The sequence below is a fragment of the Pipistrellus hanaki genome, assembly GCF_964339955.1.
Source record: "Pipistrellus hanaki genome assembly, chromosome: 2".
In the NCBI taxonomy this organism is placed as follows: Eukaryota; Metazoa; Chordata; class Mammalia; order Chiroptera; family Vespertilionidae; genus Pipistrellus; species Pipistrellus hanaki.
Genome location: NC_140504.1, coordinates 156,430,266 through 156,454,791, shown reverse-complemented (window position 1 = coordinate 156,454,791; position 24,526 = coordinate 156,430,266). Strand labels below are relative to the sequence as shown.

The 24,526-nt window shown below is 41.4% G+C and overlaps 1 protein-coding gene across 4 annotated transcripts in view; it reads left to right on the top strand.

The window, feature by feature from the left end:
• Positions 1-24,526, top strand: part of AK4 (adenylate kinase 4) — a gene marked incomplete at its 3' end in the record, with an annotated part of 64,821 nt that overhangs the window by 19,300 nt on the left and 20,995 nt on the right. For all 4 annotated transcript variants that reach the window (XM_084871388.1, XM_084871387.1, XM_084871385.1 and 1 more), the window contains one exon: positions 15,093-15,212. In XM_084871388.1, coding sequence (XP_084727514.1) covers positions 15,093-15,212 — 120 coding nt within the window. The remainder of the gene's footprint in view (positions 1-15,092; positions 15,213-24,526) is intronic.

The window sequence follows — 24,526 nt, the reverse complement described above, 5'->3', positions numbered from 1 at the left end:
TAGTAGAAATAGTTGCTCTTATATGAACTAGATATTGTTGATGCTTTGTATAAAGTAGGTAGAGGTGAATAAACTAATAATCATTGTAGCTGCTATCATTGGCTTTGGTTTAAATTTATCTGAATCTTCTTTATTTTTTGTTTATTTTTAAAATATATTTTTATTTCAGAGAGGAAGGAAGAGGTAGAGAGAGATAGAAACATCAATGATCAGAGAGAATCATTGATTGGCTGCTTCCTGCACACCCCCTACTAGGCACTGAGTCTGCAACCCGGGTATGTGCCCTTGACCAGAATCAAACCCGGGACCCTTCAGTCCATAGGCTGATGCTCTGGCCACTGAGCCAACCAGCTAGGGCTATCCTTTTGTTTTTAGATTTCAAAGAATGCACTTGAGAATTGGAATGAGTTTAAAACACAACTTTATTTTGTTGGCTGCTGCCAGATATTGCTGCCTTGCTGTGGCGAGCTGACTCAACTGCATAAGTTTATTTTCCCTTAAATCTTTTTATTGATTGAGAGAGAGAGAGAGAGAGAGAGAGAGAGAGAGAGAGATGTGAGAGCAGAACATCCATCTGCTGCCTTCTGCACGCCCCTACCTAGGATCAAACCCGAAATCTTGGCATAGCCAAGATAGCCACACCAGATTTCTCACATCAGGTCAGAGTGAGTTTGATTATTTTTAGAGACTCCAGGTATCTTCTGGCTTTGCATTAAAAACAACAACAGGGTTGGGAAATTCTTGTCTCAAAAAGAATGTATGTCACCTTCTTTGTACCAATTTTTAGAGCACAGCTGTGGCAGCTGAGCTACTTATGCCTGCTTTGTTTTCCTTCTGTCATTGGGCAGGTGGAGAATGAGTGAAAGTTTTAAAGTGAGTCTAAAATTAGTATATCTGGTGCAGCCTTCAGTTTCCCATATATGCTATTTGGAATAGCAATATGTAGTAGAAGAGGACACAGATTTGAGTACAGAAGAAACTTAGAGGTTGAAATCCAGGGGCCAGTGCAGTTTGATTCATGAAGGCAATATTCTCAGACATCTAGGAACTCATGGAATAGAAGCCATTGTGCAAATATATTGTCTTACCCGCAAAGTGATCCTTGGTTTGATGGGCAGGGTTTAATGTTTCCTATTGAGTAATGTAGCAGCTCATCTCGAGATTAGTGAGTGAAGTAGGACTTCCTAAGTTGCAAAATGAAATCCAATGCTTTCTCTTCTTTCCCACTACTACTGCTCTGGGGCCGATGTGCTCTTAGAGTGGGAATGACTGGTGACACTGGTTAACGGTCGGTGCCATTTGGCTGGCCCTCCAGCATTAACTCTTGCATTAGTAAGATTTGGATCCCCATCACCTGCTTGGAAAGCATGTAGTATTTTACTCCACTCCACTGTCTATGCGCCTCTCCCTAATCACCTCTTTCTCAGATTTCATGCTTCTGGAATTCTTCACTTCTGCTTGCAAGTCTCTTGTAAGGGCTGCCCTTTTCTGCACTCCTTCACCTGTGTTGGATACTACCTTTATTTTCCTCTCCTAAAGGACCCCCATATAAAGTACTTGTATGGAGGGTTTGTGGGTGATAAGGATTCGACTCTGGCATATGTGAATGTCCCACGTGGTTGAGGGTTTGGGCTCTGGAAGAGGGCCTACATGCAAATGAAAAAGACAAGACGAAATGATTTGAAAACTGTGTGTGTGTGTGTGGGGGGGGGGTTAGCAGGCTGGAGCCCAGATCTAGAGGACTCCACTTGGGCATTGACCTCATCCTTTTATTCATTTTGGGATCCACCTATAGCCCTTCGGCAGGCAATTTCCAGTAATAGGCAGACTATCTTATCAGTAAGGATTTACATGACAGTCTGGTGGGGAAGTTGCTTCAGCTACCTTTGTCTGGACTAAACAATGGGTGTACAGTCTGACTTTAGCAGGAGCTCAAAGGACAACAGCCTCTCGGGTTCGTTTTCCATACCTCTCCGTTAGTGAAGACAATGGGCGGCTTCCCACATGTGTAGGCAGCCTCTTGACCTGTCTTATTAAACACCTCTGCCCTATGACCTGTCAGTCATTCCCTATACATTTTTCTAGCTCTGCCCCTCTCTCCCCTAACTTAGAGTTCAATTTGTTACCTTCTTGCACTTTTCCTTTCTGGAGAATTTGTTCTTTTTCTGATTCCCAGATTTCAATCCAATACTTTCTTATCCAGAATAGTTCACATCTTCACTACTAACCCCTCAGTTGCATGCTCCATTCCCAGCCCTGGTTGGCGGGCTAGGGAGGGGTAGGGGAAGTACTTTGAGGAAACCAATCGATGTGTCTTTCATATCAATACTTCTCTGTCTCTCCCTCTCTTGTCCACTTTCTAAAATTCAATGGAAAAATAACCTTGGATGAGGATTAACAACAACAAAAAAAGACTGTTTCCCTTTGTCTTGGATAGACCCTCACGTTCAATGTTTATTACTTTTTTTTCTTGCAACGTTTTATTTTGCTTTTCTTTTAAAGAAACAAAAAGAACAACCCATCTTTATTAATTTATTCAACTTAAAAATGATTGAAGGTTTCCTTAGCTCCCCGAGGCTTAGTGTAAGTCACTCAGGTGAACAAGACATGCTCTATGGTATTTAGAAGGGGAGGAGGTGATTGGTGGAACAGAGGATTCCAGTGTGGGAGTAATTGGGAGGAAGAGACTAATTAATTGCTTGAGGAAATGGAGGAATGCTTTGGAGGCTGGGCCTGGGAAGACACCCGCTGTAGGCCTATGTAAGAATGCAGCCTCTGGGATTGCACTGTCTGGGCAGCTGGCCAGCTAGTTGCTCAAGCACTACATATCTCCATTTCTTCCACTACCACCAGCAACAATAATGGCACTGCCCTCTCAGTGTTGTTTTAAGAATTAAATGAGGTAATGCATACAAGGGAGTAGAGTAAGGCTTGGCCCAGTGTTTCTGTTTGTTTTGTTTTTTGGTGTGTTTGTTTTAATTTTTTAAAATGTGACTAGTAATAATGTTGAAATACATTTTTCTCTTGGCCCAAGATGGAACCACATCACCACACTGAGACTTAGATAACTTTCATGTTCTGTAAATACTCTGCTTGATACCTTGGCTATTGTCAATATCTTGACTGCAAGGAACATGGGGGTGCATATATCTTTTTGACTTAATGTTTTCATTTTCTTTGGACAAATACCCAGAAGTACTTCCATTTAAAAAAAAATTTTTTTTTGGGGGGGGGAACTTTGATGTTGTTATTCTTGCTGGGTGTTAAAGGATGATAACATCTCACCCTACCCAGTGGACCTTATGACCCCACTGGGAGCCCAGTCAGAAAAGAATGTTAGCATCAGCTTTATGTCTCCTTCTCTTTCTCTTTGTTTGCAGGAAGGTCTGCTGCCAGCTCTGGTAGGCTGGTGAGCATGGCACATCTTTGGCGTCCTTGTAGTTCTCCACCAGAGCACTGCTGGAGAGCTATGACTGAGTGAGGGAGGAGGGAGGGAGAAAGGGAGAGTGAGAGAGAGAGAGATGGAGGCCAGTCCCTCATGGCAGCAGTAGCAGCCCATCATCTGAGCAGATGGCACTGGAGGAAACAGCAGTTTCCCTGATCTGCAGCCAAGAACCTGCATGGAGAGGCAGCTGAAAAAGGTGTCTGGCAGAGCCAGACCCCACACCCTAGGCCTTCTGCAATGGGAAGGAATTTCTTTTTATGTTGCTTTAAAAGTGAAATTCCTCCCTGCCCTCTGAATGGGACTGGTAATGGGTTTGTGATAAGGTTATAGGGGAGGCAGAGAAAATCTAGAGAGCTCAAGAGATTTGAAGTATGGCCCTCCTCCTCAGGATTGAAAGTGCCTGGTGGACATCAAAGCAGACTAGCAGAATGTGGGCTTGAGGAGATGCTTAAACATTTTGGGTCTAAAACTCATCTGTAATTTTGGCAGACCTTTCAGATGACTTGCCATTTCCCACTTGTTCCCTTGCCCAGCGTCTGTTGCCTCCATCCCAATCTGCTTTTTCTTCTTTGCTGCTTATATAAGGCGGCACATGGTCCTACACCAGATGTTCATGGTGTACTTATGAATGTTCCTATCCTCGGCCAAGAAAATACTCCTGATGTAGGACATCCAATATTTTTCAGCTTATGTAACCCCAACTCTTTCATGATTTATTTAACAGCTTAAAATGGGATTACTGCACTGTTTTATTCTTTGAATCTGTGTGGAGGGTCAAATAGTAACGGACCTGCTAAAGGAATGAGAAAGCTTACGGAAGAAGAATCTGCTGGATAGGCTTTGTGCTTCGATATTGTGTCACTGTCGTTCTCAGTAATGCTAGCCGCTTCCTTACCCATGCATATTTTTATCTTGGCTATTATAGAAACACACCCACTGCCAACACGTTTCTGGACCTAAAGTTACAAAATTAGATGGAGTGTAAATAACCAGTCTGGCTAGAGAGAAAAGAGCAAAGAGGCATCACAAAGCATTGGCCCTTATTCCAGAAAGTCTTCCAGGCAAGGAATGAGAGAATGCTGACAGATGATTCAGGTTGGAGTTCTGGTCCGGACTCCACTCCTCACATCTAGAATGGGTTTAATTATCCATGCCTTGGCTTCTCGTGAAAGCAAGGAGAGTTCTTAACCTCTAAGGTCCCTTATATCACTGCAAAGGTGAATCTCATGATTAAGAGGACACGAGTGTGTACCCTGGCTGGTGTGCTCAGTGGTTAGAGTGTCACCCCATTGATTGCAGGTCAAGGGCATGTACCTGGGTTGCAGGTTCAATCACTGGTCCTCAGGGCGTGTTGGGGAAGCAACCAATCAGATGTGTCTCTCTCACATTGATGTTTCTCTCTCCCTCTTTCCCTCCACCTTCTACTCTCTTTAAAAATCAATGGAAAATATATCCTCAGGTGAGGGATTAGCAACAAACAAATAAATAAAAGGGCACCAGTGTAGTTTGAGGCACACAGGGAAAGCTAGTCCACTTACCTTCCCACCTGCCCACAAAGTCAGGGATAGGAAATTGGAATTCACCTCTGAGAGGAGAGAGGTAGAGGGGTCCAGCTCTCTTGTGCAGAAGAGGAAGCTTGAGAGCACAATAAGTGAAGCACACTGATGTGTGCAGTCATGCAGAAGCAGAATTGAGAGCCAAGATTCTTGATTCCCAGTCTGATGTAATTCCTTGTATCATGCTGACTCTGCCTCATGATGAAGCCATTTCAGTGTTTTTAAAGAGGTTTTTCCCATGATCAAAAGGCAGATAACAAGAATAAATCAAGTAAAATGGTACTTTCTATGTGGTACTGTATTTAAAAAACAAAACAAAAGACTTAGCTGGTTTGCTCTGTGGATAGAGCATCAGCCTGCGGACTGAAAGGTCCCGAGTTCCATTCTGATCAAGGGCACATGCCAGGGTTGCAGACTCGATCCCCAGTAGGAGGCGTGCAGGAGGCAGCTGATCAATTATTCTCTCTCATCATTGATATTTCTATCTTTCCTTCTCTCTTTCTCTCTGAAATCAATAAAAATATATGTTAAAAACAACAAAAATACCAGGCTCATAAATACAGAGAACAGATTGATGGTTGCCAGAGGAGCGTAATGATGAGGGTGGGCAAAATGAGTCAAGTGGGTTAAAAGGTACCAACTTCCAGTTATAAAGTAAATAAATCATGAGGTGTAATATACAGCATGGTGACTATAGTTAATAATACTGTATTGCATATTTAAAAGTTGCTAAGAGTAGATCTTAAGAGTTCTCATCACAAAAAAATAATTTAACTGTATGATGACACATATTAACTTTACCTATTGTGTTGAATATTCTGCATTTAATATACAAATAAATCATTATGTTGTATTCCTGAAACTAATTTAATATTTTGTCAAGTGTACCTTTATAAAAAAAAATCACATAATTTTTTTAAATCTTACAGTTAGTGGAAAAGAGATACACATTTGTACTTTACATAAATTTGGGTTCAAATCTAGGTTAAAAAATTTTTTTTTCTATTAACCTTCTTTTGACATAGGAAACGATTAATTACATAGGTCATAGATTCAAATAATTTGAGCTACAGTTTCCTTGGGTTAATATTCCGTATGATAGGCTAAATATTGTCCCCTAAGATTAATAGCAACAGAAAGGTGTTGAAGACAGGTGTACTCTGTTTGCAGTCACTGTTCCTCCCGAGAGACATATGATCACTGACTTGGGGATCTTAGTCTGATGTGCAAAGGAACAAAGAATGAATAGGATTCAAGTCTTGATTTATAGTTTACCAGGAGCCCAGCGCGTGATTTGAAATCACATGGCGCTGCCCACCCTCGAGTTGCTGGTCTGGCCCTGCCTTGCTCCCCGGACCCCACAGCAGCCATGGCCGCTGCTGATCAGAACCTCCTCCAGTGCAGGCATGTGGAGGCCCCTGTCACCCTCTCCCCGACCACTAATGCTGCATGCACAACCTCCTCCTGTCTGGTCGGCCTATTACAGCGTCCGGGTTAATTAACATATATCTCTATTTTTATATTTATTTTATAGTATTATTTTGTATTAAATAAATTATAAGCCTATCCTTCTTACCTCCTTTAGAAATAGTTTACAATCCCTAATGTCTTGTGATTTATCACCCAGACACCCAGTAGGAGAGTCAAAGACAGGCAGCATGGGATTTGGGTGGTCTAGTTTAGTATAAATCCTCACTGGGGGTGATAAACTTCCTGTTTCTTTTGTTAAAGAATATTTTGGAGTTGTAAGGTAAGACATCTTTAAAAGTTGACTCATACACATTTTGTGGGCGTTTAAAAATGTCAGATAGCTCCAGGAGGAGCAAGCGTCTCTTGTAGGAACAGATCTTTCTTGTTAGGAGGTCAGGCTTGGGATCCAAATGCAACCTGTGGAAATGCTCTTTCTGCACCAGCTTGAATAGGCTGAAGCAATCGTGAGAACTGTTCATGTATGTAGACTGATCAGATAACAGAGTGTTGCTTAATTCAATACATTTATTTTACTCAGTTGTTTAAGGCCTGCCTGGCAAAAATTAAGGTCATAAGATAACATTTAAAGGAAACAGTGAGGCTCATAATCCTCATTGTGTGGTTGGGACGATTTTTCTAAGTTTTTATTGCCTTAAAAGTCACCACTATGATTGTCATGACTGTTGAACAATACAGTAGATACAAGAAACGACAGGAGATGCAGTGAAAAGAGTTTCGTCTAATAATTTGTTGGACCTTGGGTACAGGAAAACAGAGCCCAAAGATAATGATAGTATCTTCAAATAGTATCTCAAGTAGAATGGCCCTTATTGATCCTTAAAATAGTCTCTGCCCTCAAGGGGATTATAATCTGGTATGGAGGATATGTAAACTATCTCCACTTACAAAGAAGAGTGAGATGTAGGTACAGGTACAACCACATAAGGTTGTACAGAGATGTGGCAGGGCACCTGGCTAAGGGGTGTGTATGGGGCCTGCAGTCCAGCTTGGTTCTGTCCACCAAGCTGTTTCCTGGCACACAGTCGAGTCAGCCTGGGGAAGTGGGTGTCTTCCCAAAGATGCATCTTTTGTCTAATCTGTGCAGATCATTTATAGACTAGCTTCAGTCCAGGTTCTGGTAGACTGTAGAAGAAGGGATTACTACTCTGAAGGAAGTAGAAAATTCATGGCTCTGAGGTGATTGGCACATGTAGTACTTGAAGGGGTGCCTCGTTCAGCCAACTTTTGCTAACCCTTCAAATTCTAGCCCTAGGGTGGGAAGCTTTCCTTGGGTCTGAGTATGGATCGAGGTGTCCACCTCTGTATCCCTGTCCTGGGCACATAACATCAGAGCACTGTCTCCCTCCCAACCTGCCTTTCCTCCATGAGACTGTACTCTGCCTGAGGGAAGGGAGCACAGCTTTTCTCAGCTTATGCCTGGCGCAGCGAAAGGGTCTGGGATAAAGGAACTCTGTGGTGGGAGGTGAGGCTTGTGGAGTAGTGCTTCCAGGCCAGATGGGAGTGATTCTGAATGCTAGCCTAAGGAGTTTCCATGCCATCCTGTAGGCCAGGGAATGCATTGCTGGTGTTGGAGGAGGAAGTGACCTGCACTGACTTGTGAGTTGGGAAAGTTCCTCTGGAAGTTGTGTGGAGGATGGATTAGGTGAGGGAGAGCGCCCTGGGGAGAGGTTGACTAATTGGTCAGGTACAGGATTGCAGGGTACTTAGAGTTTGGTAGGAAGTAGCTGCAAAGAAATGCAGGCTGTCAATTTATTTATTTAGTTGAAGCTATAGTGCCTAAGAGAGCAAAGTGGTTGCACAGGGCAGGACAAGGTATTTCCCCACAGGGCATACTATCACTGAGTAGGTAAGTTTTGCCAGAGAAACTCACTTCTCGCTATACTCTTGTCCCTTTAGACAGGTGCTTCACTATTCCAGAAGGTTAAAAGGTTCTGCACCCAACTTCCAACATTGGTGTGTGTGTAGAGGGGGCTGGGGTGGGGGGAGGGGGAAGAGGGGGTGGCACAGGGGGGGGGGAGGGGGGGAGAGAGTTTGCATATCACCAAGTAATTCTCCAGTACCAGCCAGATGTCTTTTTTATTTTTTTTATTTTTTTATTAATATATTTTATTGATTTTTTACAGAGAGGAAGGGAGAGAGATAGAGAGCCAGAAACGTCGATGAGAGAGAAACATGGACCAGCAGCCTCCTGTACATCCCTCACCAGGGATGTGCCCGCAACCAACGTACATGCCCTTGACCGGAATTGAACCTGGGACCTTTCAGTCCGCAGACCAACGCTCTACCACTGAGCCAAACCGGTTTTGGCTCAGCCAGGTGTCTTACATTTCAACTCAATCCTGACATTGTCTGGAGTGAGGGTCAGATTTCATAGGTTAAAGCAGTGGTCGGCAAACTCATTAGTCAGCAGAGCCTAATATCAACAGTACAACGATTGAAATTTCTTTTGAGAGGCAAATTTTTTAAACTTAAACTTCTTATAACTCCCTTTCTTCAAAATAGACTCACCCAGGCTGTGGTATTTTGTGGAAGAGCCACATTCAAAGGGCCAAAGAGCCACATATGGCTCTTCGAGCTGCAGTTTGCCTACCACGTGGTTAAAGGGTTCAGTCTTGTAAGTTCACCCTCTCATTCAGATTGTCAGGCCAGTTGGTCATCTGTGCTTCTGACCTGACTATAAATCAGAAGTTCCCATGACTTCTGCCTTGGGTTTTGCTGCGAGACCAGCTCACAGAATTAAGGAAATCCATTCACCTACGAGATTATCAGTTTATTACAGAATATATTAAAGGATACAAATCAGCAGCAAGGTGAAGAGATACAGAGAGTAAGGTGCTGAACAAAGGAGCTTTTGTCCTCATGGAGTTTGGGGTTTGGCATGTTGAAGTGTTGTTCCCCAGCCAGAAGCTCTCTGAACCCCCTCTTTTTTTTAATTTTTTATTATTTATTTATTTATTTATTTATTTATTTATTTATTTATTTAATGAAGGCATATTGCATAGGCATTACTCATTCATTCATTGGCCTCTGATGATTGAGTCAACTTCCAGCCCCTCTCCCCTTCCAGGAAGTCAGGGGGTAGGAGTGAAAGTATGCCCCACTATTCATGGTTGTTCCTCTGGCAACCAGTGCCCACCCTTAGGTGCTTTCCAATAGTCACCCCATTATTATAGACCCAATTGTGGGAATGGGGCTTATTATGAATAACAAGACATAATAATTTGTGGGACCTTGGATACAGGAAATAATTTGAGATACTATTTGAAGATACTATCCTATCCTATCATATCATATCATATCATATCATATCATGTTTCCCATTTCACTTTTAGGGCTCCAGAACATTTTCAGGAATTAAGGACAAGAGATCAAATATTATAATGAAAGATGCTCCCATTGCTCTTACTACTCAGGAAATTCCAAGGCATTGGGAAGCTCTGGGCCTCACTTTGGACCATATATATTTCTTATAAATCACAAATTACACATGTACTCTACCATTCAAAGTGCTTGTGTTCAAGGAGATGCTCACAAACATTCAGAGATAAAGAAAAGGAACTCTGGTACCAGCCTGCTTGAGTTTGAGTTCTGGCTCCATCATTTATTAGCTGAATTACTTTGGGCAAGTTATTTAACCTCTGTGCTTCTGTTGATTTATGAAATGGGAAAATAAAAATTTAATCCTAGATGTTAGGATTAAATGAATTCATGTATATAAACTACTGAGAATAACACCTGCCACATAAGAGCAAAATACTATCTCCATATTTTTGAATGAAATTTGCAAAAGGGTATTATTCCAAGTCCTTTACCACATATTAGCCACATACAACTTTTAAAACAATCGTAGGTGACGGTATTACCTATTTACAGATAAAGAAACTGAAGCAAGAACACACAATGTGACTAGTCTTAAAAAGCCTTTAATGTAAAAAAAAAAAAAAAAAAAGCCTTTAATGGCAGTGTCAGAATTTGAACCCAGGAAGTATGACTCAGAATGTTCTTCATACCTACCAATAGCAAGTGTCACGGAATGATTAAAGACCATGTCTTTTTGTCGTGAAGGAAAAGAAAGCATGCTTTTAAGCAAGGCCAACTGAAGGGTGGATACTGGACGTCGGAAATGAGTCATTGAGTTAAGTGCCTCCCTCCTCCTAAAATTAGGAGTTTCTTCCATAATTCTCACCTCTAAAGGTCTTTGGTATTAATCTCTAAACCAAGATTTTTTTAAAAGCTTATTATTATTTTTAACCCAAAGACATTCCTCAAAATGATCTCAAGGATAAATAGTTTAGAGAATGAAGTTTTTCTTTGTTTTATTAATCTTTTTAAAGTAACTACTTCAGTGTCAAAATATTCTTAAGAGTGGGGGGATAAAGAACTTGTAGCTGGCAGAATCACAAAGCGATAGTTCATTTTGACCACTCCTCAGATGGTGTGTGTGTGTGCTTTGGCATTTTCAATGACCTTTTGAAGAAGGGCTGACACTGGGAGTGGCAGTGATTTCTCCTGGTTCTAGGCAGCTTTCTGAAGAAATCAGGCTGTTTTTACAGGGTTCTTTTATTCTCAGTGTTTTCTGGCATGGACAATTAAAAGGACATTGAGCCCAGCTGCCGTGGCTCAGTGGTTGAGCGTCGACAGGGCACATGCCCAGGTTGCGGGTTCGATCTCCAGTGTGGGGCTTACGGGAGGAGCCAATCAGTGATTCAGTGATTCTCTTTCATCAATGATGTTTCTGTCTCTCTCTCCCTTCCTCTGAAATAAATAAAAATACTTAGAAAATAAAAGGACATTGAGTTGTTATCTGTTTCTGGTGATCTGGCTAGTCATCTTGGGGAATTTGCTGCTTTGTGTACACTTGTCCAGTTCTGTCCAGTTTTCCCTTAATTTATAGGTGATCAGAACAAAAAAGACAATGTGTGCTTGTCTGCAGACTTTCTTTAGAATTTTACTTGAAAAATTGGAGCAGCCATGTGTTGTATCCAAATGTGCTAGCATTAGCATTTTAAAATATTGCTTTTCTTCCCAGCAAACTGACCTGGGAGGTGAAGGTCATGTTTCCCGGAATGGGCCTTTATCTTCTGACCATCGTTGTATTACTGTTTGCTGTTGAGCAAGGTCTTCATTTAGATGTAGATCTATTAAATCCATTTTGCTCTGGCTGTTGACCTTTGCAGGTTTGCGTGGCGGGGATTGAGAGATGTGGTGGAAGTTTGATTTTGGAATCAGATTGAGGACATGCCTATTCTGTCCGAGAGAGCCAAGGATGCCCAAAATAGTTGGAAAACCATGTTGCCCAATCCGAGCCCAGTTGTCAGAACCCCTCTACAGTATCCCTTCCTAGGTGGTGTTTGAGTCTCCATTCAGACATTTCCTTAGGCAACTTTATTGAACCACTTGTAATTCCCACTACTAGTCCTAATTCTAAATCCTAGGCTTTGAATAAAACAATGCCCTTCCCATGTATCAAGTATCGGGTCATGGGTAAAGTGTTATCTCCTTCTCTGGGTCTTCTCTTTTCCAAAGAACCTGCTATCTACTCTTTCCTCTTGGGATGTCTGGTGCCATTTCACATCTTGGTCTCTCACCTTGGAAGATGTGTACTTGTTTATATCTACCTTAAGGTTTGTTGGATGTGACTAAGAATAGGGCTCTGTGGCTGGTTGGCTTGACCATTGCAGAGTAGGACAGCACCAAACTTGTCAGATATTCCAAGCCTACTATGAAAGTGATTTTTTTTCAGATACAGAACATACATACCCTACAGCAGTGATCGGCAAACCGCAGCTCGGGAGCCACATGTGACTCTTTGGCCCCTTGAGTGTGGCTCTTCCACAAAATGCCACGTGAGGGTGCTCACGTAGAGTGTGATTGAAACTTCATGGCCCATGCACAGAAGTCTGTTTTCTGCCTGGGCGAGTCTATAGTGAAGAAGTGGCATTAGAACACTCAAGGGGCCAAAGAGCTTCATGTGGCTCGCGAACTGTGGTTTGCCAACCACTGCCCTACAAGTATTACTTAAGAGAACTGAAAGCATATGTTCAGACCAAGACTTGTGCATGAATGTTCACTGCCGCATTATTCATCATAGCCCTGAAGTGGAAACAAACAACCCAAATGTTCCTCAATGAACAAATAGCTAAACAAAATATGTTCTATCAGTACAATGGAATACAGTATTTGGCCATAAAGATGAATAAAGTACTGATACATGCTACACCATGAGTGAACCTTGAAATCATTCTGCTAAGTGAAAGAAACCAGACACAGAGTGCCACATGTTGTGTGATTCTGTTTATATGAGATGTGCAGGATAGGCCAATCTTTAAAGACAGAATGCAGGTTAGTAGTTGCCACATGCTATCAGGAGGAGGAGGAGATGGGGAGTGACTGCTAATGGGTTGATAAAAATGTTCTGGAATTAGGTAGTGGTGATGATTGCACAACACTAAGAATGTATTAAAAACCACTGAGCTATACATTATAAAATGGTCAATGTTGTGGTGTATGTTATGTCTCAAAAAGCTGTCATAAAAAATGACTGTTACCTTATATGAGGATGAAATGAAATGCCACATATGATACTTAAAGGCGCATAGTATATATTAATGATCGCTAGTATTGCTCTTAAGGAAATTAATACTGCTTAAATATCAGTACTTTTCTTTATTGTCACCTCTCTAGAATATTACCTGTTACGTAGTATGCAATCAATCAATATTTTCCCACTCATGTTCAGCCACATTCAAGAATGTGCTTGTCTTTTGTGTTCTGCTTCTTCAGGGAGTTATTGAATACGCATCTCCTGGGGCCTAACTGGGCTGCTTTGGTCCAGGAGGAGTGGAGTGATATGGAGCTCTTCACAGCTCATGTTTCAGTGTGTAAGTTGGAGTTAGGCATAGAGTCAGCCTTTAGAAGGAAAGGCTCTACCTTAAATTCAAGGTGAAGGTGGGGGGGAAATGATTCTTGATTTCCCCCCACCCCCACCCAGTAATATGATGCTGCTTTATGTTTCTATAAACTTCATTGGCTCATGGTTCACTAACAGTTCCCTAGAGAGCAGATGACTTCATTTTTTAAAAATTTCTTTATTGATTAAGGTGTTACATAAGTGTCCTTATATCCCCATTATCCCCCCAACAGCCCCCCCCCCTCGCCCCCGCTGTTGTCTGTGTCCTTTGGTTTGGCTTATATGCATGCATATAAGTCCTTTGGTTGATCTCTCCCCCTTACCCTCACCCTCCCTACCTTCCCTCTGAGGTTTGATGGTCTGATCGATGTTTCTCTGTCTCTGGAACTGTTTTTGTTCATCAGTTTATGTAGTTCATTATATTCTATAAATGAGTGAGATCATGTGATATTTTTTATCTTTCTTTGACTGGCTTATTTCACTTAGCATAACGCTTTCCAGTTCCATCCATGTTGTTGCAAATGATAGGAATTCCTTCTTTTTTAGTGCAACGTAGTATTCCATTGTGTAGATGTACCACAGTTTTTTAATCCACTCATCTGCTGATGGGCACTTAGGCTGTTTCCAAATCTTAGCTATGGTCAGACCAAACTAAGATTTGGTCTGTAATACCTTAATCAATTGTGCTGCTATGAACATAGGGTGCATATATCCTTTCAGATTGATGTTTCTAGCTTCTTGGGATATATTCCTAGAAGTGATATTACTGGATCAAATGGGAGTTCCATTTTTAGTTTTTTGAGGAGAAAAACAATGGCTGTACCAATCTGCATTCCCACCAGCAGTGTGCCAGGCTTTCTTTTTCTCCACATCCTCCCAACATTTGTCATTTATTGATTCAGATGACTTCATCTTGGTTAAATAAAAACTCAGTGCCTAGAAATTTAACCAATTTAAACTGATCATTTATTCTGCTGAAGCCAACTCACAACTTCTACAAGTAAGGAATTGTTATTTTAAATTAAGTTAAAAGCATTTTTTCCCCTGAAAATAATCTTTAAAATCTCATTCTTTTATGAACTTGGCATTCCACTGATAACACTGACTTAGCCTTTTTTACAATTATGTCAGCAAGGTGCTATTTGCTTATACTGAGGCTCCAGAAAAGATATAGACCTGTTGTGTATACTATCCAGCATTCTTTCTGGAAGAACAGTGGAAATGTTTTTCCTTTGGTCTCTAAGGAATGGTTGTGCTTCGCAGCTTCCTTCAGTCTTCTGTATACTATGTCGTGTAGTTGGTCATTTTTCCTTGTTACCATAACTTGTTGGGAGGCTCAGTATCCTGTTTCTGGCTCACCTTCAGGGAGTTGCCAGAATTCCTCCCTGGCCTTTTGTGTACCACCCTCTTTCCAGACTCCAACTTTGTTTCCTACTCTTGTTTTCACGTTATGTCTAATTTATATTCTTTTATGTTTATTTCTTCAAGAGCTGCTTTTGTAATTCTTTGGGAGGCAGTGCCTCCATCACCGAAGCAATATTTAAAACTTTACTCTAAAACCTCCCCCTGCCCCCACATGAACCAGGAGGAATGGGAGAGAAGGCAAAACTGTCCAAAAATAATTTGTAAGGTTTTTATTTTTATTTTAAAGCCTTTTCTGAGAATCTTTTTTCTCCGGTCTTTTTAACAGAAGTTGGTGATGTGGCAAAGCAGTACATAGAGAAAGGCCGTTTGGTTCCAGACCACGTGATCACACGCATGATGCTGTCGGAGCTGGAGAACCGACAGGATCAGCACTGGCTGCTAGACGGTGAGTGGGACTCATGGGTAAGCTGGATTTCTGGGAATAGCTTGTTCCTAATAGAATTCCGTTATTGTTCCAGTTTGATGATGCCTCTTCTTTCCATGACGAAGTTGTTATAAGTATGTCTGAAACCAGAGGTTCTTTCATTCATAATTTATTTTCCGGCGTATAAGACGACTTTTGAAACGAAAAAAAGTCAACCGAAAATCGGGGGCAAAAGACCAAAATTACACAAAAATTACCTGCAGATCTTGACGGCAAAGTAAGCCTTTTCTTTGAAGTGGGGGATAGTCTTATACAGCGAATATAGGCCTAAACGTATGTTTTAACTGTAAAATTAGGGGGTCATCTTATACGCCGGAAAATATGGTAGGCCATAAAAATTTAAGCCAGGAGTTACCATTTTTCACCTGTCAGATTAACAGAGATAGAAAATTTGAAAATCTTGTATTGAGTATGTGGGAAATAAGTGTTGAGTATACAATGCACAACCTTTGGAGGACGGTTTAACAGACTTCATATTTTTTGTTTCAGTAGTTCTTTGCTAGATTTCTTGCCTAAAGATATAGCTTCAAGGATGTTTATTTTCAGCATTATTTATAAAGCAAGACATTGGTAACTATCTAAGTATCTATCATAGGAATGTCTCATATTTGGTATGTACCTATGTTATAATATGAATAGATCTCAACATAAACTGCCAAGTGAACAAAGCTAGTTGTAGTATAGTGTACATTGCATATCATTTATGCAAAAATAGAGGGATGGCATAATATTACTGTATATACTTAGAAACACATGCATAAACTATCTTTGAAGTATTAAACACTGGTAACAGTGGTTGACTCTGGGCAAGTATTAGGATTGGGAGACTTACTTTTCACCATGTATCCATACACCCTGGTACTGTTTGATTTTTAATCTGTATTTAAATAATACATGGACCTGATCTGAAAACTGAGTGGTTCCTAACCTTTTTAGGCATTATAGATCCCTTGATGACAACTATGATATTTCACCTAAGAAAATACATACAGATGCTCACACACAAAACACTGCACAGTTTTATACTTGAACAAGCTGGAATTCAGAATCTTCTCCTTTAAGTTTGCTGATGAACATACTGCTTTCTATGAACAAAAAAATGGATTGTGAAATTTAGCTCAAACAAACCTCTTTCCACTGCAGGGCTGCTTTTGTCTAGTTCACACAGTGCACACATTTCTGTCTTAATTTGGTGAAACTGAAACCTCGGGAAGCTGACAGTTGAAACCTTGTTTGCCAGCTACAGAGAAACCAGAGGAAATGTCCCACATTCAAGCTATTAGGTGGCCTGTATTTTTCAGTTAAAGTCTAGAGCCACAAACCTCTAAAATGACTGATATGGTGGAGTATTTATTCTATGACATTGTTTCTCAGTGTATATAGCATGCAGTGCTTTTAATGGCTAGATCAGAAAACAGACTTTGTGTTCAAATATATTTAGAAAATGTCAGTTTAAATATTGATTGCTAACACTGTGTGTCGAGAATTATTCTGAACACTTGTAGGGTTCCATTACCTGCCCAGAATTGCTAGTAGTGTCAAAGTTAACCAATTTCCTTTACTTCAGGATTTTGCCAAACTTACTTTCTTTTTTATCTTCACCGGAGGATATTTTTCCATTGATTTTTAGAGAAAGTGGAAGAAAGGGAAAGACAGAGAGAAATAGTGATGTGAGAGAAAACCATCGATTGGTTGCCTCCTGCATGTGCCACGACCAGGGCCCCGGGCAGGGGAGGAGCCAGCCCTTGATTGGAATCTAACATGGGACCCTTCAGTCTGCAGGCTTGCCAAACTTTTTTTTATATATATATAATGTATTTTTATTGATTTTAGAGAGGAAGAGAGATAGAAACATCAATGATGAGAGAGAATCATTGATGGGCTACCTCCTGCATGCCCCACACTGGGGATCAAGCCCACAACACAGGAATGTGCCCTTGGCCAGAATCAAACTCTTCAGTCTGCAGGCCGACGCTCTATCCACTATGTCAAACTGGCTAGGGCCAAACTTTTGATATGATCATGTGATTTAATGCTTCACGGAAGGAGACATCATGAGGTATTTTTAAATTTTACTTGACCCTAGAATCTCCTGCCTCATTCCCAACACCCAATAGGATTTGTTCTGTGGAGCATTCTTATTTTTATTTTTATATATTTTTTTGATTTCAGAAGGGAAGGGAGAGATAGAAACATCAATGATGAGAATCACTGATCAGCTGCTCTCCCGCACATATGACATTAGATTTGTGTCTCAGAGAGACTCTTTGCTTAGCAGCAGAGAAGGTGTAAGGTGCTTGGGCAGGGAGGCAGGCGGTGGTGACTAGAAGCCAAAGAAGAGATTGGTAGAATAGTTGGACCAAGGGATGTTGAAGGTCTGCATTTAAACAATAGCAATGTGATGGAAAGGAGACATCATCTGGGAGAAGAGTTTGAGCAGGAAGAATTGACAGCATTGTGACTGATGTTAGATACCACAACCCCAGGTTTTCTTTTATTGTCGTCCAAGCCTTTTGAGTTTCTTGGCTACCATCACTTCTTCAGCCAGGTTAACTTCTCCAGACACTATGCATTTAACTCACAAGAGTTAGCCCTCCAATACTTCTTGGGTAGGTATTTGCCATGACTCATAAACTTTGGCTCCACCACCATCTAACAGTAATTTCCCAAGTTTAAAATTCTTTAATGTAAGGCTTCTCAACTTATAAAGCGAACTTTTTTAGTAAACTTAAAAAAAAAATCTGTTTTAAAAGGGTATCATCTGTGTTACAGGTTTTTGGGAAGGTGGTCAGTGTAATAATAATTAATCCCAGGTCATACCAGGCTGCTCATTCCAAATCTCGGCTCTTTCACTTACTGGCAGTGTGTGTGACCTCTGGCAAGATACCTGGCCTTCTCCGCATCCTATTCTGCATGGCAAGCGGATTAGAAAAGGGTTTATAAGGATCAAATGAGTGAATATATGCCAAGTGCTTAGAGGAATGTTTGCGTAGAATAAGTGCTATATAAGTTTGAGATTCTGCTGTTATTATTTATTCCTGATATTTCATGGTGACTTTATGAAGTGTTAGGTTCAAATGTAGATTTAAAAACGTTTAGCTATGTGAAGTCAAAAAGTCAGTTCAGCTATGGAGTGTTTTATATGTCTTTTCAGTGCTTTGCTTTTGCCATGACTTCCTCTCAGGGTGAAAAACTGAAGTTCTTTTACATCCTAGGTCTGTTTTTCATCAAGTACGTCAGTCTCCTAACTGACTTCGTTTGTATGTTTCTCCTTGAACACCCCATCTGGTCACTTCTTCAGTCGTGATTTTTCTGTAAAGCTCTGGAATAAATCCATTTGGCAAAGTGAGGAGTGTCAGGAATGCCAAGCTCTTGTGTTCAGCCTTAAACTCCGGGTGCAGGGCACATGCTCTCCCGAGATGTGCCTGTCGAATGTGCAGAAGGTGACTGGGTGTGGAAAGGTCAAGCAAAAAATTCTGGATGATAGATGACTCATCATCTTGGTCCATATGGCTGTACAGAGGCATCCTGCAAATGGTGGGTGGAAATGAGTCCAGTGGATGCAAGCCAGGGGAACAGCAAGGGGGTTGGTTGGATGATGGGGTTGGTGAATGCTCTGTGGTTTGGTCAGCTGTGTCCTTGCTAAAAAAAGTTCAGCACTGCCTCGCCTTCACAGAGTACTTCCCAGTTGGGAAAGAAACATTCTTTTTATGCATTAATATGTGTATGTATGTGTGGGTTTTCCCCTAAAATTTCCCTGGAAGTTAAAAGTGTGAGAGCAGTATTTAAACAATGGTTTTCTTTAATTTTTAAGAAAAATATTCTACCAGAGGAATGTAATGCCCAAGATTTCTAAATTTGTTATAAGACCAAGTGTTTTTTTAGCTTCATAGAAAAGGTATTTCCTGCTTAATGGGTGATCTTAAGGTGAAATAGAAACGAGGGAATAATAACCAGCTCTTTAAAACAAATACAAATTCCTTACTTTTCAAAAGAGGGCTGGCAATAAGAGGGGCCAGTAGGGAGGTTTGTGGTATTAGGCACTTTTCATTTCTAAATTTGAATGTCATCCTGTGCATTTAAACAGTAGTCCTAATTGATCTTCAGGTAGCAAGATGTTCCAGAATTGCCTGCCAGATGATTTTAGGTGCAGTGACCAAATATTTTAAACTAGAGGCTTGATGCATGAAATTCGTGTACAGTGTTTGTGTGTATTTGTTTTCCCTGCAAAGAAGGGCAGTTGTGGACAATCAGGCCAGCAGGGAGGGCAGTTAAGGAAGACCAGGCCAGCAGGGTAGGGCAGTTGGGGGAAGGGGAAGGCCTGCAGGGGAGGGTAGTTTGGAATGACTAGGCCTGCAGGGGATGACAGTTTGGGGGGACCCAGGTCTGCAGGGGAATGCAGTTGGCGGCGGCGGGGGGGGGAGGGGGGGGCGGGGCAGGGGAAGAGGAGAGCAGTTGGCGGAGACCAGGTCTGCAAGGGAGGGTAGTTGTGGGTGATCAGGCCAGCAGGGAGGGAAGTTAGGGTTGACCAGGCCAGCAGAGGAGGGCAGTTGTGGAAAACCAGGCTTTCAGGGTGGGATAAATGGGGGAGGGATGTAGGCCTTCAGGGGAGGGCAATAAGGGATGACCAGGCCAGCAGGGGAGGGCAGTTAGGGGCAATCAGGCTGGCTGCTGAGCAGTTAGGGGGTGATCAGGCTGGCAGGCAGAAGTGGTCAGGGACAATCAGGCAGAGGCAGGCAAGTGGTTGGGAGCAGCAGTCCTGGATTGACAGATGGTTGGACATCCCTCAAGGGGTCCCAGATTGAAGAGAGTGCAGACTAGGCTGAGGGACATCAACCCCCCACCCCTGGTCACCCCCAACTGCCCTCCCTTGCAAGCCTGATTGTCCCCAACTGCTCTCCCCTGCAGGCTTGCCCCCCCCCCCCCCCCCAACTATCCTCCTTTGCCAGTCATCTTGTGTCCACATGGGAGGTGGCCATCTTGTGTCCTGGAGTGACAGTCAATTTGCATATTACTCTTTTATTAGATAGGATTTATTGTCAAAGTTTGGTGTCACAGAAAGCAGACTTAAAGTTAGGAATTATAAGTGGAATATAACTTAAAGCCTTTTCAGTGGAGAAAAAGATACCTTTAGAGTGAGAGTCCTCATTCATCCATGGTTGCATGTTCCATATGTTCTTTTCTGCTGAGCAGTTTTGCTTTCTGGTGCTTTCAGTAGGAATTCTGGGATTTTTTTTTCTTTTTTTTTTTTTTTCTAAAACAGACGTCTGAGCTGCTTGAATGTGTGCAGTGTTTTGTGTATATTTGTTTTCCCTGAGGTTAGATGACCTCATACCTGAACTATTTTCGGGTACATACTCACTCCGAATCTTAGGTGTCTAAATAAAGGCCGGCACTGGGAGACCAGACTACAGATGCTGGACCTGGAGTATTTTGTTCTGGCTTTGGAAACGAGTTTTACTGTGCTTTACATAACTGCTCTGACCTTATCCCCTCCATATTTTTCTTTCTGAATCAGATACTCTGAAGAGTGTCAGATCCCACTGGGCAACATATGCCTTCAGAAAAAAAGCCGATAATCACATAACTCCTGAATCACATCTTTGAAGAAATGCCAAGGGCAATTGTTTTTTCTGTTGCCTTTGTGAATGTAGGGTCTATGATAGGTTTACTTGGAAGGTCACTGAACAACAATAACAGCAGAAAGCATCAGGCTTTCTCTCTCTCACCCTCACTTTGTGTGTATTTGTGTGCCTGCACACATGTGTATGAGGGTAATACATTATGTTACTCATTTTCCTTCAAATGTGTAGTCCTGAAAAATAATATTATCAGATAACTTTTGTATCCTTTTCCCCCATCACCATTTATCCTCCCTATACCCTCTTCTACTTCCACACTACCCCCCAACCCCACACACACACAATCTTTGTATCCAAGGTATTGTTAAGGCAATTATGTATATTCTGATACTCTGAATGCTGAATGGAAGATGGGAAGAAATTGGAATGGTTCCTGGAGAATGGATGGGCCTCTGCTAGGCTACTGTGGCAGTTATGTCTCTGCCAAGCAGAGATTGAACAATCAGAATCGTTGATTCCTCACTAGGCTTGTCCTTCTGCCACACTCATGACTCACCCCTCATTGTAGTTCTATTCGTTCATCAAACATTTTTTATATACACCTAAAAAGATGAAATACCTGTTACATTCTGGTTATTGCTAAAGTGACTCAAATATAGCTACGTCTGACTTTGCAGTGGGATGGTGTCAGTGAAGAAAAAAAAAGAGGGAAAATGATTGGAGTGACACTAGAGGTAGAGTAGATTCACCAGGAGCTCCTGATGATGTATGCAGCCAATCATGCCACAGATGGCATCTATTCTGAGAGATTAATGGCAATATTTTTTCAAAAAAGACATAGTATTCTTTTAAAAATATATATAAATTTTATTGATTTTTAACAGAGAGGAAAGGAGAGAAATAGAGAGCTCTCTATGTACATGCCCCTGACCAGAACTGAACCTGGGACCTATTGGTCCGCAGGCTGACGCTCTATCCACTGAGCCAAACCGGTTTCGGCAAGACATAGTGTTCTTGATGAAATGACCAAGTGGATGTGTGTATAATTAGTCTAAGCGCCCAGACATCACAGTGCAGCAAAAGGATGGGCAGGACCCGGCCCTCTTGGAATTAGAATCTAGTAGTGGCTCAATCTTTGAGCTACCCTAGGCAGTAAGGGTCATCTTTTATTTCTTTGATTTAAACACAAACTATATGAACTTGGATTTTACCAATTTTGTCAATATGAGGTCAAGAGTATCTAAATGAAAAGCAAGGTCTTTTCTTCATTTGGTTGGATTCCCTCCTGAGACCCTAATCCCATGTCCATTACTGTATAGTAGACAATCCTAACTGTTTATTTGGTCTGTTTTTTTTTCCAGAGAGAATGACTATCTAAGCATTAAGGGACATATGGAAAACATGTGTGTCCAGATATTTGAGCATACCCTTGAAAAACTTGGTTCTGAGATCAAAAGTGAATTGAGTGCACATTTTGTGTGTCCTGATGTGCTTGGCACTGGTCCATCTGAGGAGAGAAAAGCACTTGTCCTGACCTCATAGTCCAGGGGGAGCAAATGCTGCATAAGCAGCTGCAAGTCTGGAATGTAGTAGGTGGTCAAATGGTAGATATGTGAATGTGTTATAATTATTATCAATGTAAGGAGATAGAAATATATTTTTTATTTTTTATTTTCAAATTTAGACAGGAGATACTGTCTCTTTACAGTAGTAACCTCATGTACTTAATATACCTCCTTCTACCTACTCTTCCAACTTTTGTTGGCTTTGTTATTAATATTTATTCTTCTGTATTTTTAATTCCCCATTATTTGGTCTTACATTAAAAAATTTAAATGAATGTTCTGTTGTGTTCTTCGCCCCCTTTCAAGCCCTCCCCCACCTCACACCATTTCTCTGTTCATTTTGTTTTGATGATATCTGGTGATATCTTGGTGATATACCTGTGATTACTAGAAATCATTGCATTGTGCACTTTAAATTAATGAATTGTGTGGAATTGTATGTGAATGAAGCTGCACTTCTATTTGACCAAACATTTCGTTACTTAATTGACAGGATTTTTAAAGACAGTTTTTCCTTCCTTTTCTTTTTCCTTCCCTCCTTGCTTATGAGGGGCTATGGTCACGAGCTTGCATGTTTGAAAACGTCTTTTTGTTGTTCAGCAGTCCCGTGTCCTTCAGAACTTAGTAGCCATTGTTTCATCTGCTCCTGGCCTGAATTATTGCTCTGTAGAAGCCTTGGGCCAGTCTAACCCTCGCCTCCACCCATTTTGAATAGCGTATTTTTTTCTATACAGACTTCCTGAAGAATTGTTTCTTCTTACAGAATGCCTAGTGTTCCCTCCTCCGTCCCCCCTTTACACAGTGTGTCCTTTTGATCTGCAATTCAGCTCGTTGTTCCCTTTAGGGAAGTTCTCCTGTATTCTATAATTTTTTTTTATCCATATTGGATATCTTTGAATATTCTTTGTTTTTATTATATTTTGTTTAAATTTTTGTTCTGTGTTTCCTTCTGCCTTCAACCATGTTCAGATCTTTTACATGAGGCTAGGGTTGAGCAAAGCTTTGTTCATATTCTATGGCTACTTCGTAATTTTCCTACCTGTTTATGCCATGCATGCTCAAGCTGCAGAGCCTTTGCAGGTCCTCTGCCCTCTGCCTGTAGTGCTCTGAGTGCAGATATCTGCATGGATTGCTGTGTTCAGATCTCTATTCAAATATAGTCAGCTCTGAGAGTCCTTCCTGTACCATCCTGTCTTTCCATGCTGCCTCTATTCTTACCTTACCATCATGTGACTTTACACATTTATATGTCTATTTGGTGTTGGCCACCTTCCTTATACCCTCATCCCCAAGGAAGGCCTCAGAAAGCAGATTATGTCTGTTTTGGCATGGCCATCTTGCCAGTACCTACAACAGTGTTTACTTTTTATTTTTTATATAAATACTTTCTTTTATTGATTTCAGAGAGGAAGGGAGAGGGAGAGAGAAAGAGAAACATCAATGATGAGAGAGAATCATTGATCAGCTGCCTCCCGCATGCCCCCTACTGGGATTGAGCCCACAGCCTTGCACATGCCCTTGACCAGAATCAAACCCGGGACTCTTCAGGCTGCAGGCTGATACTCTATCCACTGAGCCAAACTGGCTAAGGCTACAACTGTGTTTGATACATAGAAAGGCTGATAAATATGTGTCTGATGATAGAGAAGTCACACCTGCAGCCTGTCACTGAACCTATGCAGTGTGTCCTCAGCCTCTGTGTTTTCCTTGGAGCAAAAATATAGGCCTATGGTGAAATTATTTAAAATTCCTATTATGTTAACTTAGATATTATGGGGCCAGTCTTTCCCTCATTGTTTATAAAAACTTATGTTTGAAGAACCAGCAAGCAGAATTCTTCAACAGAAGAGCCGTTAAGGAAGGAATTTGCAGACAACAGATCCTTCCTTAATGCAGTGCGCCTCTCCCTCACTGGGAGAAGGGTTAAATGGTTTTCGTATACTGCCTTTAGAAGCAAAGGTTATAAGCTAGTGTTCACCTACGTCCTTAAACAGGAAGAACCATGCTGATGTCAGAGGATCTCAATGCCATTTAGAAATTTCCCCGGAATGTCTAACTCATAGGAATTCGTTATTTATTTTACGAAGCCTGTTTGAAAAGGCAGACATTTGGTTTAAAAACAAATTTT